General features: G+C 42.1%; 3 protein-coding genes across 7 annotated transcripts in view; 2 read left to right on the top strand and 1 right to left on the bottom strand.

Annotated features, from left to right (window-relative positions):
- Window positions 1–6599, top strand: part of smarcd3b (SWI/SNF related, matrix associated, actin dependent regulator of chromatin, subfamily d, member 3b) — a 40166-nt gene extending 33567 nt beyond the window's left edge. For all 5 annotated transcript variants that reach the window (XM_026363213.1, XM_026363212.1, XM_026363211.1 and 2 more), the window contains 6 exons: window positions 27–188; window positions 552–649; window positions 2214–2349; window positions 3308–3430; window positions 4265–4366; window positions 4472–6599. In XM_026363213.1, coding sequence (XP_026218998.1) covers window positions 27–188; window positions 552–649; window positions 2214–2349; window positions 3308–3430; window positions 4265–4366; window positions 4472–4525 — 675 coding nt within the window. In that variant the 3' untranslated portion in view covers window positions 4526–6599. The remainder of the gene's footprint in view (window positions 1–26; window positions 189–551; window positions 650–2213; window positions 2350–3307; window positions 3431–4264; window positions 4367–4471) is intronic.
- Window positions 6600–9104: 2505 nt separating this feature from the next.
- chpf2 (chondroitin polymerizing factor 2) lies at window positions 9105–14142 on the bottom strand. The gene is made up of 4 exons (XM_026363916.1): window positions 12870–14142; window positions 11723–12287; window positions 11392–11574; window positions 9105–10927 (listed from the first exon to the last, which is right to left on the bottom strand). Exons 1-4 carry the CDS (start codon window positions 13139–13141, stop codon window positions 9653–9655), a joined length of 2295 nt encoding a protein of 764 aa, XP_026219701.1. The 5' UTR covers window positions 13142–14142; the 3' UTR covers window positions 9105–9652.
- A 785-nt stretch (window positions 14143–14927) lies between these two features.
- Window positions 14928–20379, top strand: abcf2b (ATP-binding cassette, sub-family F (GCN20), member 2b). The gene is made up of 15 exons (XM_026362439.1): window positions 14928–15016; window positions 15835–15985; window positions 16118–16330; window positions 16590–16772; window positions 16936–17107; window positions 17225–17320; window positions 17392–17494; window positions 17692–17787; window positions 18118–18237; window positions 18369–18458; window positions 18542–18652; window positions 18743–18805; window positions 18940–19068; window positions 19198–19401; window positions 19493–20379. Exons 2-15 carry the CDS (start codon window positions 15847–15849, stop codon window positions 19610–19612), a joined length of 1839 nt encoding a protein of 612 aa, XP_026218224.1. The 5' UTR covers window positions 14928–15016; window positions 15835–15846; the 3' UTR covers window positions 19613–20379.
- The last annotated feature ends 1 nt before the right edge of the window (window position 20380 follows it).

Below are 20380 nucleotides of genomic sequence, written 5' to 3'. Positions count from 1 at the left end.
TAATGTGATTAAATCGTCTCCCGCAGCCTCCCCAGTTTAAGCTGGACCCTCGCCTTGCTCGCCTGCTTGGCATTCACACTCAGACTCGCTCCTGCATCATTCAGGCCCTCTGGCAGTACGTCAAGACAAACAAGCTGCAGGACTCCCATGACAAGGAGTACATCAACTGTGACAAGTACTTCCAACAGGTATGGGACTCTCTGTGCTAGAGATCATGCGGCAGTTGCATAAACAGTGTCAGTATGACTGGAAATACAGTTTATATGAAAATACCTGTATCGACCACTGCAGGTAATTAAATGATACAAACTCTACTCAGTCTTATTCAAGTCCAATCAGAGGAAAACATCTATTTCAGGCAAACCTAAATAAAAGAAACAAATGTGCTGTCTCACCCCAGAGTTTCAAAATAAATTCAGTATTTTCTGCAAATACAACAATACGGCTCATACATAAAACTAAACAGAACAATCAGATGTTTTTTTCCATCCATATGCTGCAGCTTGTACTTGAAAGGTCATTTTCTCATAGACTTTCACTTTCCATCACAGATTTTCGACTGCCCTCGACTGAAGTTCTCTGAGATCCCCCAGCGTCTCACCAACCTCCTTTTACCCCCTGACCCCATCGTCATCAACCACGTTATCAGGTAGATGCTTGTGATTACTACATTTAATCACACTCATTTAGGTTAAAAAAAAACTATTTTTCAGACGTGGCCTGAAACATTTTTACTTGTTGTTGTAAATCACATTCACCAAACTCTCTTAACTGCACAAACTCGTCGTAAATGGGTTGTTTCAAACTAATGAACACAGTCTGTTCACGAGAAGCTGCACGTTTGTAAGATTTGATCATTAGCAAAATCAACATGCCTGATAATGCATGGAAAGGCTCCTTTTTCGCTTCAGTTGTGGAAAAGATTCATTCACAAAAGTGTTGCTGCCAGAAATCTGCAAACTACAACATGAACACATTTAATTTAGAAAGTGCTAATAGTACATCTGTACATCTGTCAGTGCATGAGAGCTGTGCTGAGAAAATAAAGAGTGCATCAGTAAAGGCTGCAGGAATTAGACACTAAAAAACATCTTTCCAGGGCAAAGCAGACCGTGACTAATATATGAGGGGATGATAAGTGAGATATCTTAGTGTAACTGAGTATACTCCAGCCTACAGAAGTCAGACACTGTCAGGTGTTATAACAGAAGACATTACTGTGCAGAGACCTGAACAAAGACACCGTTTCCTGTTTTCCTTCCTACTTATCTACTGACATGCAGGCCAGAAGCTGCTGTGATGAAATGCTACAATCTATTATGGTAAACTGAATATAAATCTAGTATCAGGTTTATTATTTACTCTCTAAAGCACTGACAGGTTTATCTTGTTACCACGGCACCTGTCAAAGACTATCGATATATAGTCAGCAAGTGAACAGTCAGTTCTTTAAGTCAACGTGTTGCCAGCAGGAAAAAAGAGCAAATGTTAGGATGTGAGTGAATTTGACGAAGGCCAAGTTGAGAGTCAGAGCATTTTAAAAAACACTAGGTGAAGTGTTTCTGTTCCGATCCCACAGAAGAGCTGCTGATCGGTGTATGTTTCAATTTCATCAGTCCTAATTAAACTCTGACTTTATTCTCTTGAAACCACTCATTTTAATTCTTTAATCAAGCAAGTGTGTTTTGGCAGATGACCTTGGGTCTGCATAAGTGCAATTTTTTTAATGAATACATTTAATTTGATTAACTTTTATTAAACATCACATTAAAATATTATACAATTAAATTCACCAATACTGAACCACAGTGTGAGAAAAATAGATTATATTATATATTATATTATTTTATAAAATAAGACAAAGCCTGATTCATGTTTTTGTGACTTTGTAAAACAAATGTACTACTGTGTATGACTTTTATAATTCACTACAAAAGAAAAGCAGGAAACATTTAATTAGCGGACAAAAGGTTTTATGGATCAGCAGCCCTGCAGGCACCAAGTGATGACTTCCAGGATTTATTGAACTGTCTCTGTATAGGTGCTGTAATGATTTTCTAACTTACCACTTCTGCTTAAATGAATGTGTGCTTTTAATTATAATCAAGATCTAATGTCCTGCACTTAAAACATTTTATTGTAAGTTTACCTCTAACATTTCAGGTTCATTAATCTCTTTCTTTCTTTCTTTTTTTATTCTTTCTCTCTGTAAGTGTGGACCCCAACGACCAGAAGAAGACGGCCTGCTACGACATCGACGTGGAGGTGGAAGATCCCCTGAAGAGCCAGATGAGCAGCTTCCTCCTGTCCACCGCCAACCAGCAGGAAATTGCCTCACTTGACAACAAGGTGCCAACATCACAGAAATACACGCTTCAAATTGATTTTATCTTCCTTTGATGCTGTATATAACACTGAGGTGCTAAGTGAGCTTCCTCACAGAACAACTGTTGTTTTATTGCAGAAGTTTCAGTGCAAACACTGGGAGCTCTCAGTGTTTGCAGCCACTCGCAATTCTTTTTTTCCTGCTGACGTTTTTCTCAAGAGCAGGTTGCTGTGACTGAACAGGAAGTGGGGCATAAATATACAACGACTATAAAAAATACTCCTGTTCGTTTTGTGAATCATGGCTGAAAAGACCTGCACAACAAATGACCAAAAATTCTACTTTCATATAAAAGTGAAAACAGATCTCTACAAGGTAGCAGATATTAGTAGAAAATATAAAACACGAAAGAAGTAACCGAGAGCAGTGAATGTATTTCAAGGATTGTAGTATAAATACACCTGTATAGTACCTGGAAGGTCTAATTACTGGTGAATACTGGACTGGACAGCATATTTTTCTGAGGTAGGAGTTCCACAGGAATGTTTAAAAGATAACTTATTGCACACTTCCCTGCATAAAGATACTATTGTTATCGTGACAGTATGATTAAACTACCTATCCCATCTCTGGGGGGGGGGCAGTGTCTAGCTTAAGCGTACTTTGAATACAGTACTACTGAATACAGAGACAGTCTCCCCCAACCCTCAACATTGCTCCTCTACATCCATAAAGACACACTCACCTGAGGAACTGTATATGCTACTAGAAAATGAAAGCACTTTGTTGATGTTAGAGTTTATCCAGAACCAGCTTTGCTTGAATTTGTCTAATTTGGTTTTGTTGTTTATTTTAAATTAATAATTATTCATCTGTAGTTTGTTTTTGAGGAGGTGATGTCACGATTAAACCAGTAGAGGAAGAACAAACATTTGTGTGTTTTGTTTTCTTCTGGAACAATATGTTATTATTCTCCCTCAGATCCACGAGACCATCGAGTCCATCAACCAGCTGAAGATCCAGAGGGACTTCATGCTCAGTTTTTCCAGAGATCCCAAGGGCTACATCCAGGACTGGCTCAAATCCCAGAGCCGAGACCTTAAGGTTCGATACTACAATTTATATTTAGATGGGCACACTCGATTTATATCTTAAATTCTTGTTGAAACAACATCCTGCTGCTTTTATTTGGCTGTCAGTGAAGGGAGGGTTTCAGAGGCCTGATTGTTGAAATGTGGTAACTGGGTGACATTTTCGTCAACATCTTCAAGAGTGTGACACAACCACTAGGAAATCACAAAGTCAAGCTTATTTATTTCTTAAGCAATACATAAAAAAAACAAACGTGACCCCCAAACCCAACTAAACATCTAAAGCCCAGCTAGCGGCCCCTAGAGGCTAGATTTTGAACTGACAGTGACTCTACATGAAAAGTCAATGTACTAATCAGGGAACCATCAATGATGATGATTATTATTAGCATTATTAATATTATATAGTTTTTGAGAAATAAAAATAAAAACGATGTAAAACCTTCGACACCTCTATCAATGACTGTGTTCACATGCACTTACGTAACCAGGTCACTGTTCGCTTATTTGATTAAATGTGACCTAAACGAGAAACCCTGTTTCTGTAATCATGGGCAAGTAATTACAGTTAGATTCCTCTTGAAGAACTCTGATTTGAACTCTAATCAATAGATTTCCACACTATCTTTGATCAATTCAGACAGACACACATGGAAACCAAGAATAAATAAATAAATAATAAAAAGTCTGGAGGCAGCATCTACTGTCACTTTATTCCATCTGCTTCATGCATAGATTTAGTAACCAGGTCATTTAAGTGCAGTATTCACTCATTACTGTCACATATAACACATAGTAAGTGATGGTTATCATTTCATTAATGACTGTGCTTTCTCATTGAGTGTAGTTAATGACGGATGTGGTGGGGAACCCTGAGGAGGAGAGGAGGGCAGCGTTTTATCATGAGCCCTGGTCCCAGGAGGCTGTTAGCCGCTATTTCTACTGCAAGGTGAGGGACCGGCACCTCAGTGTGTTGTACACTCCTGTAGCTCTGCCTCTTGATGTCCAGGTGATATATTCATGTGTTTTCTTTCTTTTTCTTTTCCTACAACAGATCCAGCAGAGGAGACAGGAGCTGGAACAGGCCTTAGCTGTCCGTAACACCTAAACTAAGGCCCTCCTGCCGCTCTGCATCCGATTTCAGAGTCGTGTGCGTGTGAGCGAGGCCGTCGCTGTAGTCTGAAGAAACTGTATACCTCTTAAAATGTTAAAAAAAAAAAACATTTATGAAAGTCTTTGTCTTAGTGATGATAAGAATGCAAAATTCTGAAATTTCCCCGATGTTGTGAGAAAAAAATTCAAATCAGAAGAGGAGGTTTCCACTTGACGGCAGCGATGTGTTTGCACAGAAGCCAGATGTCAGCGCATCCAGTGCGTCCACTGTATATTTGTCCCACTCTGTGCAGGACGGTTAGGACGGACATCATCACTAACGGCGTGTATTCAGCTGCATAGTTGACCCCACAAGGTCGACCTGTTGGACCACAAACATCCTCAGACTCACTTCCTAGTAAACAAAACCTCCGTCGTCATCACTACTTTCTGCTTTATAAATATGTCACTAGAACCCCCCCCACACACACACACACACACACATCTCCCTTCATCCGTGTCGACACAAACTCTCAACCAGCTGCTCACACACCAGTGTTCAGATTCTCATCTCAGAGAGTTTGTTATTGTTTCCGACAGAAATCTACACGACCTGGTCAGTAGATGAGTTTCATGTTTTATGTTTCCCTTTTTTTTAAACTCTTTTATAATTATTTTTTGGGTGTGATTGTAACTGTGTGTGTTTCATTTGTTCTCATTTGGAGAGTGATTTTTTTGAAAGACTGATTAATTACACCAGCAAAGTTGAGATTACAGTGCGACACATCGGGTGGTTGCAGGGAATTATTGCTATCTATAAACCAGAGGTGTGGATTTAACTCATTTTTTTTAGGTTTGAACAACTGCCAGTGTCTCATTTTAGTCGCCAGTAACTTGATTTGTTCAAATCTTACGTCAGTATTAGGTAAATTTCATTAACAGCTGCATGTGTAGGGTTTTTGTGGAGGAGAAAACAAGTATTCATCATCATAACAAGAGCTTTTCTTTCCTTAATCATAGCAAAATGACAAATATGCCCATAATTGTTGGGCTTGTTGACTGATTTACTTCATCAGAGTCATTGACAGCCTCCCTCCTTGTGTAGTGTTTTGCCTGTTAATGTTATGAAGGTGTTACCAAAGGTTGCAACAAGAAGAAGAGAACAGGATCACTGAAATAGAAATGGGCAAAAATCCAGACCTGGGTTTGATAAAAAAAAAAAAAAAAATTGCAAAAATATCCTTTTTAGTTGGGTTGACCTTAATAATTCAGTGTCACAGACCGTTAACTCCCAAATGTTTTCCTCAGTAGCCAAACAACCCCGAACTGTTACTGCAATAAACACTTGAGCCCAGGTTTAGAGAGCTTTGTCACATTTTATGTTACATTTTCTTTTCTAGAGATGTGAATGTAAATATGTTTGTTTCCCTTAAGAGGGCCAACTGTAAAGTATACGACAGACTATCTGTGTGTTTGTTTGGGGGATTGGAGATAAGGGGTGGGTGAGCTACATGGTGCAGTATGGGAGCTCCATGAGTTTTGAATTAGTAGGGCAGGAATGTTAGTGTTCCTCTGTGTACTATCTTGGGTCGGGGTGGTTTATTTTAGGTCCATCCCATATCTGTCATGGGAGCTAGAAGCTGCAACAAAGACAGACTTCCCTCACTTTCAACCTCAGTAGCTGTAACACATGATATAATCTGCACCGATCTCATTTTACACTTTTTTTTAATGACACTTGACCTGTATGTATATGTTGTAATGTCAGATGAAGGATTTTCTGCCCAGCTGTCAGTTTCTAGCTGGAACCTTCTCTGGGTTTCTTTGCACTGTGCTGTAACTCTTGACTCTCTTCGTCATGGGTGAGACCCTGTTTATTATCCCAGCATATACGAAAAGTCATCGGATGATCTCACAATGGCCTATGCATGCTTCATGGACATTTAAACATCTGATGAGACAGTACGTGTACATATAAAAAAAAAAAAAAGTTAGCATAGCAGTCTGTGTGATGAGAAAAAACATTTGTCACATCTGTCAAAATGCCTTCTGGAGACTTTATTGCCAAAAATGATATGCCCTACCAGCAACTAACTGTAGGTGTGATTTTTCTGAATTGTGTTTTTGTTACTAGGACTAAGTTATAATGTTAATTGCACTCATTAGAGGAGAAACAATAGTCATTGGTAGTATCTTATATAGTCCTGTGTCTGACCTGGAGTGATTTTTCTTTAATGGCCAGGGCATTCACATCGTTGTCACTGAATCACTATCACCCTCTAGTGGAGGAAACTTGAGGCTGCGACTCCTGGGTGACCAGCTATGAGCGGCACTGTACCTGAATATCTGACAAAATGTTAACAGACTACTGTGTCTCCTGTGACTAAACCTCGGCATACTGTTGACAGGTTTGTCCCACTCCCTGCATGTGTTTCTGAAGAGTAGGAACTGCTCTTTGTCTCTGTTTACACTGTTGTCAGAGGGTCACCGGCACGAGGATTACGGTATACATGATGCTGTGTATCTGTGAAGAGCAACACTTGGTGATTACATTCTGCAAAAAGAGAAAAAGAAAAAGGGAAAACAGCTGTGACATTGCGAGACAGCCTGGATGTAAATAAAGAAGCGCTTGCCAAAGTTTGTAAATGCCACAATATCTGAAGTGTCTTTTTTCACATTTAAATGCACACAACAGATGGATATGGATTTTATTCTGCTTTGTTCCAAAAAAAAAAAACAAAACATTTTCATTGACGTAGCTCATCTGTGTCTGAGAGAACAGCTGAACTATTAAGGAACTAAACTTCTTTTTTTTAAAAAACAGAAATGCTCCTCTGACGCCACTGGGATGTGAAATGTGCCACTTCCCAGAAAAATAATGTGACAGTGACTTTGTCAGATCTAATTTCTGAGTTTTTACAGAAAAAATAGATCTTAATGTGGCAACTGGAAATGTGATGATCCTGCAGATATTTTTTAATACTCAGTGAAAATATATATCTACAGTAAATGTCACAAGGATCAAGACAAAGCAAGTCGCCCGCATCTCCACTTCAAAAGGTCACATTATATAAGATAGTTTTTGAAAAGGTCATCTCAAGACATGCCTAGACTGGAGACAAGTCAGGAGCTGCTTCAAGAAGGAGCCAGTGACTTCAGAAACTCTGCTGCCACATTTAACATTTTATTTAAGTTTCTTATTCCTGGGGACCTGCCTCCACATGTGCTGCTCCCTCTTCACTGTGTAGCTCCACACTTTATTGTGCTTTGGTTTTTAACTTCATGCGTATACAGTGAAGTTGTCAGTAAATAAGTCAAAGATAATTATTTAATTTTGTTTCTTTTTGACAATTACACAAGTTAACGTGTGTTTTGCAGTAGAGGAACTAAAACAGTTAACTTCAGTTTTTCCAAGCACTAATATTGTACATTTAACCCCAATACGTTTATTTAACAACATTAGTTCATTTGCAGACGCAGATCCTAAACATAATCCTAACCCTAACTAATAAATGGTGAGTATGGGATTGAGTATTTGGAATAACCTGCGATACGTTAGCACACAAAGTGGTACTTGATCTATAAACCTCATTATAGGACAGAAATAGCACAGCTTCAGGTTAGATGTAAATAACTGGTCTTCCAGAGAGATTCACTTCCTGTATCATCAAAACAGCCTGAACCCGACTCCACCAACAGGTATCTGAGATCTCAGTTTTTAAAATGCTTCACCTGTAACAGTTTCTGCTTATAGCTTAAATATTGCACCACCCAATTGTGCAAATAATCCCGCTCTGCTTTCTTCACTGAGAGCGCCTTCATACCCTGCATCAGCCACATGTTCATTTTACACTCAGACTCAGGGGTGGGTTACATTTCCTGCAGGAGCCAGGTGTCAGTCAGAGGTGGCAGACAGACATTTCATTGTTCTCTGGCCTCGCCACAAAGAAGCGGGCGGAGGTCTTTCCACACTGAACTGCCGACTGCAGCCGTGCCCCCGCCTCAGAAAGAGCCTCTTTCACTCTGCTGCTCCACTGTTCTCCTGAGCAGAAAATCCTCACACACAGAGGTTTTGTGGGTGGGGGAGGTTAGGCAGCCTCAGTGCAATCGCCTCACCCACTTGGAAAAGGAGAGGAGGAGGAGGAGGAGAGGGCTACGTGAAGCGAGCCATTCAGCTTGTTCAACCATCTTGCTGTGAAGGTTAACCACCCACACCACGGCAGGCCTTGGCCAGGCAGACACGACCCTCCCTCCAGGCACTGTGTTCATTTTTCTCCCTGAAGATGTGTGTGTACAGAATATTTGCCAAAACCCAGGGAGGCCTGGGTAAGGGTGGAGAAGAACTGACTTAATGTGTGAGACGAGGCGGGGCGGGCTGCTTCGGAACAAACTGCTCACTGCAGTAAAGCTTTTAGGCAAACTGGGAAAACTATTGCAATTTGTTATTCTGAATAGGAGCACGTCATCACTGCTGGAGATTTTTCTACCACATTAAGATTTTCTTCAGGCAGATAACAGATAGTGTACCTCCAGGAGCGACTCCTGCCTCATGTCATTTTTACACTTACAGAAGAAACAAACCAACAGCTCTGAGCAGACATATCTTTTTAATATGTTAAAGCAACATATCTTATAGAAAAGGCAGCCAGTGGCTTCAGCTTGCTTCCAGTTTTTGTTTAACATCTTCACTACAGAGGATGTATGGCTCAAGTTTTTCTTCTCAGTTAATTAATAACAATGAAGGCCTTTGTTCTTTTATTACTTCAAGACAGAACCACTTTTATTTATTGGTTATAAATATTGTTCCTCGGCTCCTGTGAGGCTACAGTACACAACAGCGGGAATATAAGTAACACCTCTGTATTCTGTGAACGTCCACATTCAGGGAGGCGTGTGAGAAGACACGTCCGTGACTCATAACTCGTCTAGACATGACAGACTCAAAGTTATAGACTTGTAAGCCTGAAGTTCTTATGGTGCGCAGGGAGATTTGTAGCTGGAGGATACGCATCCAGCAGCCACACATTTGCTCTCTCTGAGCGTCTGTGTCCAAATACCAGGGTGCGATTTTCAGTGTATAAATCACAAAAGTACAATATTACAATTCACATTATTCTGTGTGAGTGTCCTTTAGTTCGTGCCTCTAGGTGCTGTTTGCCTGCTCCTGTTCAAAAAGAGCCATGGCGAGATTGGAGCGTGACCCCAGACCTTCCAGGTTGCTGAGCATACAGCGGTGGTAGATATCTTCACTGAACCGAGGGTTGCACGTTCGCCGCACATATTTCTGGATCAGCGCCGGCTCTACAGCTCTGAACACATGCAGGCCAGAGTACCGAACAAATATGTCGTATACGTCCATGCTTTCCAGCAGCTCCTCATTGTCTAAGATGTCAGCCGCCATCTTGGTCCGTGCTGTCATGTAGTCGGCGTTGTAGAAACACGCCTCGTCAAAGATGTGACGGTCAAAGTGGCCGTCTCGCAGTGACTCTGAGGCAAAAGAAGACGAGGCAGCGGAGGGCTGCTGGTCGCGGTACATGACAGCAGGGTTGTACTCTTGGAAGTGGATGGGGAAGAAGACTTGCCAGTTGCTGATGGCGTTCATTCTACAGCGGTTCAAGAAGTCAGAGTTGACTTCTGTCCAAACGCTGGCGAGAAAAAACAGCGTGTCCACTGGGTGCTTCTTGGAGATGATGTCCATCAGCTTGACCTGTGAGGGCACCTCCGTCTTCACACTGATCCAGGGGATCTTTACGTCTCCGTAGCGTTTCTCCACCTCCCCGATCATGGCTTTGATGCCAGCGAACACGTCTGACTGGCTGACTCGCTGTGCGTCAAATGGATCATATATGAACAGGAACGTGAGTAAAACATTGTCATGCGTGTCCAGAGTGTTCATCACATACATGTCAAGGAAGTTGCTGACAAAGTCCTGATCCTGGGCAGTGACAGGTAGGATAACCTGCACCCGTGTTGCCTCTGTCACATAAGGCATGGGAATAATCTCAACTGCGCTTAGAGGACGCAACAGGTTGACCCGTTTTGCAATGACTTGATTGTGGCCTTTCTGCGTGTAGGCCTCCAGCGCCAGGTCCAGCACGTACTCCATACCACGCGTAGGGTCAAAGCGCCGGTAGCCGTTCAGCAGACGGCGTTTACGGAAGCGCACCTGAGGCTGGTAGAGCTCGTTTAGACGCTCCACTGCAATCTCCAGAACTGCACTGACATCAGCACGGTCTGCCCCTTTAATCTCACACTTCGGAGAGTTGTCAGTGCATGAGTAAATATGCTCTTCTGTAAAGTACTCCCAGTTTATAACCTCAAAACGGGTTCTAGGTTTGAAGGGAGAGTTGATTCCAACAGGCCATGTCACTCCAGCCTTCCCCTCTGGTGTCAGGTCGCTCAAGTTGTTGATCTGCATCTGATGAACACGCACAGAAAAATCCATCAAATGTAAAATCAAAGCTTAAAAAAAAGAGGACACTGTCTCCATTGTGTAAACATTTGCCTTCGTGACATCTTTCATTGCTCTGTGGTGTGAGGCATATTTAAAGTCAAGTCATAACATCTCTAATTAACTATCATTAGCAGCTATTTTAACAACATAACAAGGCCACTACAGCAAATCATATTTATAAGATGACACTGGAATGTAACACTTCATGTCCCAGCAAAAAACACCCCGTCCCATGTCCTGGCTTGCTGACATGTATGAATACTGTATCAGTCGGGAATTTCAACCTCACTCCAAAAAGTGGGTGGGATGGAGAACAGATCAAACTATGTATTTTTACACAGAACTCGTCACCACAGTAACTGAGTGAATGTCGTTCCACCACACAAGCTGTTTATAGATGTGAAAAAGCACTGCAAAGTATTACAAACCTGCAGCTGTTGGATCTGAAGGTAGGTCCACTCTAGCTCAATCTGGCTGAAGCGTTTGTGTAGGCGGTACATGAGATTTGGTTCTGACACAGGATGAACGGTGAAGGCATTTTTAAACTCTGCGCTGTCTTCACGCTCTGGATCAGCATTTTTCCCAAGCTCAAAGTAACGGTACGTCATTTCCTGAGAACCACACAAACACAGTAGGTAAGAACCAAAAAGCTACCTTAAACATTTTATTTAATATTCACATGGACACATCTATTCCAGCATTTTAACATTTCTCCACATGTTTCAGTTGGTGTCGACGCATTAGTCTTTGTTTTTGTACCTGGTGAACCTCCATACAGCTGAGACCCAGGTAGTCAATAATGCAGCGGCCCAGCCACTCATCAGGTCTCACACTGAGAATGTCATTACGGCAGGTGTCAAGATGGGGCTGCAGGCGGGCCAGCAGACTGCGTGACAGCAGGTAGCCATAACCTCCGTGACAGTACCGTGCCTTCTCTTCCCCACCAATAAACTCCTCTGCTCTGCCCATATACAGGTCCTGACCTGCACTGAGGTGGCCCACCAGCTCCGACAGACGATCTGCTTGCATGTAAGTGTCATCTTGCGCTAATAGGAACCAGTCGTAGTCTGAGCCGTAGTGCTCGTGGAGGTGACGCACTGTCTCATACATCAGCCACACTGGGCGGTCGTCGCCGTGGGCCACTACTGTCATTCCATGAGGCACTTTGGGGCTGCGCAAGCCTGTAAAGAAAAAGGTCCGGTGGAAGTGGTGGGCAACGGTGCGGTTCACCGCCACGGCCAGTGTGTTCAGAGTGGCCCGAGAGGTCAGTACGCCCACCAGCAGTCGCTCTCTGATGCCCAGTTCAGTGTGGATATATCGCGTTCTGAAGAAATGGCCGAAGAAAGAGAAACAACAAAAATGAGAACAACAAGGCACAAACATAATAAAGGTGATATAATACATCACTCTGCAGTCCTAAAATAAAAAAGAGAGCTTTGTTAAAGATAAACCTCAAAAAGAACTTTAGACTGCAACAAACTCTAAATACATTTACACAATGTTTCTAAGACTATTAAAAGATGAAACTGTCAGCACTAAAAACCTTTAAAAGGTAAGCAGGTTCTTCAAACCTGTACTGCACATTTTTACAAACAGATCTGCCTACTGTAATCTGTAATCTATAATCTATAGAGCAGCTAAAGTGCACATCCCACTCATTTAGATTACTGCAGGGGCGATTTTAATTTAAGCCTATTAAAACAACTGCAAATCCATGGTCTCATGCTCCTGAAACCAAATCCTGCCAGATATAAAGTAATGGGATGAGGTGCTTCTTTAACAAAGCTGTCTTTATATTTCAAGTCAGGTACTGTTCACTTTCCACACACAATTCTTTATAGCATCAATTGTGGTTAAGGTGAAGATCACTGCTGTGCATGTGGAAACACATTACTTCCACACTCACCTGAGGACTTTTTTGTGAGGCTTGTTTGGGTCCTTGTGATACGGCACGATACGTGGCTGGAAGTCATCATCTCCAGCTCCATCCCTCGAGTCCCTGTGGGAATCTCCTTTGCCCAGGAACAGCCTGCCATTACCCAGTCCATCTCCACAGGAGTCATCAGTATCCCCTTGTGTCCAGGACACCATCAAAAGACTGAGACTGAATCCCAGAGACAGCCCGAGGATAAGGGGTAAAGCAGGCCTGAGCAGGGCCAGAAATGAAGAAAGACGCATGTCTGGCAGTTATGAGTTACACTTAATGAGGCTGTTGTGGAAAAATGCCCCTAACCTACACTACAGAGCATCTGAAGCTGAGCCAAGTCTCCTCCCTAGCTTAACGCATTTCAGTCCAAAATTAAAGTTAGGAGAAACTCGTGTTAGCACTGGCACAATATAGTCTTCTCATGTCTCATCCCTCAGTCCCAATGGTTGAGACAGCCCGTATTACATTTCCATCTATCCAAATATTATATTCCAGCGTCGCCTCATAGAGATGCAAATGACTAAATGTGCTAATATACCGCGTCGTCTTCTGTCTCCAGCTTCATGCTTTGAATGGTAACGGTGCACTTCGACTAGTTTGTCCCTTTGAAATGACAAAACTGCAAATATCTTGACATAATTAACGCTGAAATAGACTTAGCTAGTGTCTAACTGAGCAGGTTATTTGAAGTCACTGCTGTGTAAACTATATACACCGCTACTCTGACTATACATTAACGTTGCTGTTCTGCCAACGTGTAGTAAATTAGCTTTACTACTTTCCGCTACCGTTAACGCTAATAGCTAACGTTACATCTAAGGTCAGCTAACTAATGTAAATACACGCCAAACATCGCCCGGCAAAGTTGACAGTTTGACTTGACGATAATTAAATAAGTACTAAGAAATCTGCTAACACGTTTCGGCCGCCCTATCAGATATGATAACCCCAACATGAACGATAAATGTCGGGGGAAGTAACATCAAAGAACAAGCTAACTAGCTAACATCGCGTCCGTTGTTTTAGCGCAGATACGTCGCTCCTCGGTTCCCCTCCACCAACACCGGCTGCACCGTACGGATCCAGGTTTTCATCGCTGATCCAGGTAAAAAGCCATCAGGCGTAGCCCCACACACGTCGTCCATTTTCTTTAGTTTGTCGACTTCCTCAAAAACTGAGTGCCACACACACACACACAGTCAAACACCGTCCCCCTTCTCGCGTCGCTCATCACCGCTGACTGAGCCGCTGCAGCATCACCTCAGCTGGACTCGGTGGACTCTGCCTGTGTCGGAGGGGTCGTATTAAAAACACGAAACCCAGCAGCAGAACCACAAAACATCAGCTGCACGGTGATTAGTGTAGGCTTGTGTGAACATATGGATGTTTATGACATAATTAACCTCCTATTTCTCTGGGGCAAACATTTGTTGTTGGGCCCCTGCTGGTCCTTGTGTTTATTTCCCCAGGTACCGAGCAGGCAGACAGTACTGTGTGCTACTCTACAGTACTCAGGTAGTACTGATGGAAATATTATGGCAACATACTAACAGACATCACATTTAGAACAATTACGGCCACAAGAAAAAAGTATTAAGTAATTCATTCATTTCCAGGGGCCAGAGGGGCCAGAGGGGCCCTTCACATGTGTGAAATGACAGTCAACAAAAAAGTAAATACAAACCAACAAACAAAGAACCTGTGTGATGTTTGATCAACCATTGCACAGTTATTTATTTTAACCACATGTGCAATACATCATAAGGCGATACTGTGACATATTTTAATTATATTTTATTACTTGTTCTTGTACCTCGCTAGTTCATTTTCGTGTCGATACAAAAACCATCAGTATGATTAAACCAGATTAAGATGCTTATTAACATATTTTGTCCCAGTCTTGCATATCTTTTATTCATTCTCCTGATTTATGAATTAATCTCCTTATTCTAGGAGGACTCCGACAGTTCACTGCAGCACCGGAAGAGGGGGCGACCTCATTATGCTCTCCGCCCTTCTTGCCCATATATGGGCCGTGTGGCGGTTCGGCGAGCGGCTACATCCACCCGGCGAAAAGTGGACACGAGTCGTCGGTGTGCTCCGGAGAACAGCGTTTCATTGTCTAGGTAAGCGACCTATTAATGGGATAGCACATTCGTGTTTTAAAGTGGTATCATACACATGTTAGTGTGGAAGTGATTACAGGCTTAAAAATATTAATTAGCCGCCGTCACAGCCTGTGGTTACCAGTTGGGCCTACCGTCGTTAGCTTTAGCGGCTCAGGCCTGTCAATTGTGTTTAGCTACCATTGCTAGCTTAGGTAGCTAACGTCAGATGAATAACGCAGTCAACGGGCAGTTTGTCGGATTGATTTGCTTTGTCCTTCGTGTGTGGCACTTTGGCTTCATCTGAAAAACCTATCGTTTGAGTATTGTCATGGGTTTATCATCTGAAGTGACTTAAATTGCTGTTAGTGTTAGCGGCATCTGCTAACGTTAGCTGCTAACAGCTGGGCTATCCATGTTCATGGTAAGAGCCCAACGTGCAAGCAGGTGGGACTGAAAGGAAACGAAATGCGGTGTGGGTTAGTGTACCCATATTATTATCAACCTTTCAGCTCCTCGGGCTCAGTCGCTGACCATGTTAGGTATTTTCTAATACCGTTAGGCCTCTCTTAAAATCAGCTGTATGGTGAAGTTAAACCGGCACATTTTTCTCATTGGTAAGCCGACAAGTGTGCTGAGTGCTACTCCTAATGGTACTTTCTGTAAACGATTAGTCATTTTGCCGTGATCCATATTCTGACAACAGTTGACCGATTTAATTAAAATTATCCCAAAATTTGAACAACTGAGAACCTGGGTATAGTAATCTTAATGTTCTGACACAACATGGTTTTATTAGTGGTGAAATTAGTTTTCTTCTTTTATATCCACCTCTTTAGTCTTGTACAACCATGCCATCCGACTTAGCCAAGAAGAAGGCAGCAAAGAAGAAGGAGGCTGCCAAAGCCCGCCAGCGCACCAAGAAAGCAGATGAGGTGAATGGGGAGAGTGAACAACTAGAGACCCAGCAAAATGGAGCAGAGAGCAATGGTGAGCATAAATCTTAATCAGACGTAAGCTTCAGTCTGACATCAGCATGATATCCGTCTTTTTATGGAAAGTAAACCTTAAATCATCCTGCAAAGCAGTTAATAGGATTTTGTTAATTCAAACATTCTACAGGTGTTGCCAATTTGACAAAGGAGTTGGATGAGTTTGAGCTACGGAAGACAGAGGCACGTGCCGTGACAGGCGTTCTGGCCTCGCACCCCAACAGTACTGATGTCCACATAAGCAGCCTGTCGCTCACCTTCCATGGTCAAGAGCTGCTAGCAGACACCAGCTTGGAGCTGAACTCAGGCAGACGCTATGGCCTCATCGGTCTTAATGGCACAGGTAACTGGCTACGCCTGGTGCAGTAGGCAGTGGCCTTTGTATTAACATGTACTTAGTGCCATTTTCCTTCTTGCTGTTTTGGCAACTTGACTATAACACCTGCAATATAATATTGAATCACTACACTCACATCTGTTTCAAACCATGCTCATTAACAGCAGTTCCACTGTTCCGGATGGTTGTTCCACGGAATGGTTTTTTGATGTCTTATATCATAACAAGCACTGTATTGATTTTCCCCTGTGCTTCTATCCAACAGGAAAATCTATGCTGTTGTCAGCTATTGGGCATCGTGAGATTCCCATTCCAGAGCACATAGATATTTACCACTTGACCCGGGAAATGGCCCCCAGCGACAAGACAGCTCTGCAGTGTGTCATGGAGGTTGATGAAGCGAGGATTATGTTGGAGAAGGAGGCAGAGAGACTTGCCCATGAGGACTGTGAGTGATATCCCATGCAATAATTGCATTCAAAATGTGTAGCTCAATTTGAATATGGTTAACTTTAAAAAACTAATTCAGCATAGAAAAAGATCTTCTAGTTACTAGTTCTGTAACTGTATCGATTTTAAATGAGTAAATTTCTCTTTTTTCCCCTGTTTAGCTGAGTGTGAGAAGCTGATGGAGCTGTATGAGCGTCTGGAGGAGCTGGATGCAGACAAGGCAGAGATGCGAGCCTCGCGGATCCTTCACGGTTTAGGTTTCAGCACTGCTATGCAGCAGAAGAAACTTAAGGACTTCAGTGGAGGATGGAGGATGCGTGTTGCTCTGGCCAGGTAAAGCCAAAGCACTCTATATTGCACTATTCAGTGGCATTGTGTATGTAAGTGCAGCTAAATGTCAGTGACACATTTTGTGTATTAAATTTGAATAAATATTCATTATTTTTGTAGAGCTCTGTTCATAAAGCCCTTCATGTTGTTGCTGGATGAACCCACAAACCACTTGGACTTGGATGCTTGTGTGTGGCTGGAAGAGGAGCTCAAGTCGTAAGTTGACATCTTATTTTTTATGTATCATGTATGCGCACAGACATGTATTGACTGTTGCTTTTTGGCAGGTTCAAACGAATCCTTGTGCTCATCTCACACTCTCAAGACTTCCTAAATGGTGTGTGCACAAATATCATCCACCTACATCAGAGAAAACTGAAATACTACACGGTAAGAACACTTTGCTGAACCAGCAGTGGTTTCATTAAAGTAAAATTAAGAAGTACTTTGCCTTAAACAAGAACTGCCTTAGCATCCCTTAGACGGCCTTAAAAGTATCTTGACTGGATTATGTCATGTCAGATTGCTAAATAAGGTACCTGGGGGTAAGCTGTCGGTTGACCATGCAAATGTATTTTTATTTTAAGGGTAACTATGACCAGTATGTGAAGACGAGAGAGGAGCTGGAAGAGAACCAGATGAAGCGTTTCAACTGGGAACAGGACCAGATAGCACACATGAAGGTAAATGAGGGTGTTGACAAGAAGTAAATCTCTTTCCAGGGCATGTATCACACCAAGAGCCCCACATTTGACCAGTTGTTCTCAATAAAGGTCATCTGAGGTTGTTTTTCTTGTTAAATATTACTTCATAATATAACCAGCATTCATCCCTAGGGTTTCATTTCGTTTCAATTCTGATATTAAGTTCTAATTCTGTGTCTTACTGTGAATGTGAGCCTCATACCCTGAAGCTGTTATACCTCTGATAAATTCATGTGTATGAATTATTTTTTTAAGTAGAATAATATAAGACATGTTCTCATTATAGCATTTGTTTCCTTGTTCTTCTAGAATTACATAGCCAGGTTTGGTCACGGCTCTGCAAAACTGGCACGACAGGCACAGAGCAAAGAGAAGACACTGCAGAAGATGGTGGCATCAGGCTTGACTGAAAAAGTTGTGAATGACAAGGTATTAATGAAGTTAGGCATCTATAGTGGTTTGGAAACTAGTGGGCAGTGGTTTTGATGCAATGACCCACACTGGCTCAGCTACATAGTGTACATTTAGTATCATAGTGATCTCTTCATTTGTCTCCACAGACTCTGTCATTTTATTTTCCTCCCTGTGGGAAGATTCCTCCTCCTGTTATCATGGTTCAGAATGTGAGCTTCAAGTACAGCGACAACACAGTGAGTATAGTTCATAATGTAGCATGGAAAGCTTTGTTCACTGATACATGGATTTACTTATCAGTCATTTGTGCTTCCTGTAGCCGCACATCTATAAAAACCTGGAGTTTGGTATTGATTTGGATACACGAGTAGCTCTGGTGGGGCCCAATGGAGCAGGGAAGTCCACCCTGCTGAAGCTGCTAATGGGAGAGGTGGGTACAGTGGTACAGTACAGTTCCCAAATGTCCAACAACTGTTGGTGTGTTCAGAAAGGTAAAGTTTGGTCTTTTTCTCTTTTGTAGCTGCTGCCCACTGATGGCATGATCCGCAAACATTCTCACGTCAAGATTGGCAGATATCATCAGGTATAGCACTGAGCCTGTTCATAGCAAATGAGTATATCTAGTATGGGCATCTGGCTCCTCCACACACTGAACATGTAAAATACCAACGATAAAACATATTGACTATGTCTCCTATGCATCTGATTGTGTTGCAGCATCTGACAGAGCAGCTAGAGCTGGATCTGTCTCCTTTGGAGTACATGATGAAGTGTTTCCCTGAGATTAAAGAAAAGGAGGAGATGAGGAAGATCATTGGTCGGTACGGCCTGACAGGAAAACAACAGGTGCGATTGGGATACTACTTCAGAATTAAAATACAGCAAAATGCAGATTTTAATCCAGTTCAACAGCCCAAAACGATATAGTTTTTCTGAAATACACCACACTGAATTGACACCTGAAATAAATTCCAGGTCAGTCCAATCAGGAACCTGTCAGATGGCCAGAAGTGCCGAGTGTGTTTTGCTTGGCTGGCCTGGCAGAATCCACACATGTTGTTCCTTGATGAGCCCACCAATCACCTGGATATCGAGACTATTGACGCACTTGCAGACGCAGTCAACGAGTTTGAGGGTGGCATGATGCTAGTTAGCCACGACTTCAGGCTAATTCAGCAGGTACTTGATTTGATGGATTTATTTAGTTGGAAACAGGATTTAACAGGAGAAGTTTTAGTTGGCACCATTATAATCACTTTTCTTTTCTCAGGTGGCTCAGGAGATCTGGGTGTGTGAGAATCAAACCATCACAAAGTGGAATAGGGACATCCTGGCATACAAGGAGCACTTGAAATCTAAGATTGAAAAGCAGCAAGCGCATGACATCTAAAGAAACATCACACTCTGAGCCCACTTCCTTATTTTGCATCATGGATTTAACCTGCTGACTCCTGAGGGGATGAGCAGTATTTGCGTTGCAGGAAATATCCTAACTAGAACTCGAACTATCTCTTGTGTATCTTATTGGACACTTAGTCTCTTGTACATGTTGTACTGTATTTTCATTTTGGTTTGCTGCACCGTGCTGAACTCAATCCAGTCCCACCCCACCCATTTTGTTCACCTCAGGCTGCACTCTGATTGGCTGGTTCACCTGAAGCATCTCAGTGCATCTTTGGAATGCATTCCATTGTGCCGTCTTCATAGAAACGTTTAATTTTCCAGAAAACTCAGTTTTACCCCGACATGTATGCAACAGCTTTTAGGTCATATTTTATGATATTTAAAAGTTGACATCTTTTGTGTAAAAGAGCAATTTTGCCTTATTCAACAATGTAATGCAATAAAGGTTTGTCTGGAAATAACAGAACAAAACATTGTTTGAATTAAGAAAACTTTATTAAGTTTAAACCTAATCGTTAACATGCTTCCAAATGGTTTTAGGGAAAATAAACTATTTTACAACTCTGTAAACAAGAGGACAAAATTGATTAGAAGACATTGCTTTGGATTCTGGCTTTTGAGCCTCATGGCTGCATAGAGCCTCCACTACTGTGGGATTCTGTTCTCCACATAACTGAAAATAGCTGAGCTGTCCTAAAATACCATCATTCCTCTTAACCATAACCAAACCTACCATTACTAAAAGTAGCTAATC

Source organism: Anabas testudineus, chromosome 2, assembly GCF_900324465.2.
Source record: "Anabas testudineus chromosome 2, fAnaTes1.2, whole genome shotgun sequence".
In the NCBI taxonomy this organism is placed as follows: Eukaryota; Metazoa; Chordata; class Actinopteri; order Anabantiformes; family Anabantidae; genus Anabas; species Anabas testudineus.
Note: the sequence above shows the minus strand (reverse complement) of the source record. Positions and strands in the feature narration are given on the sequence as shown.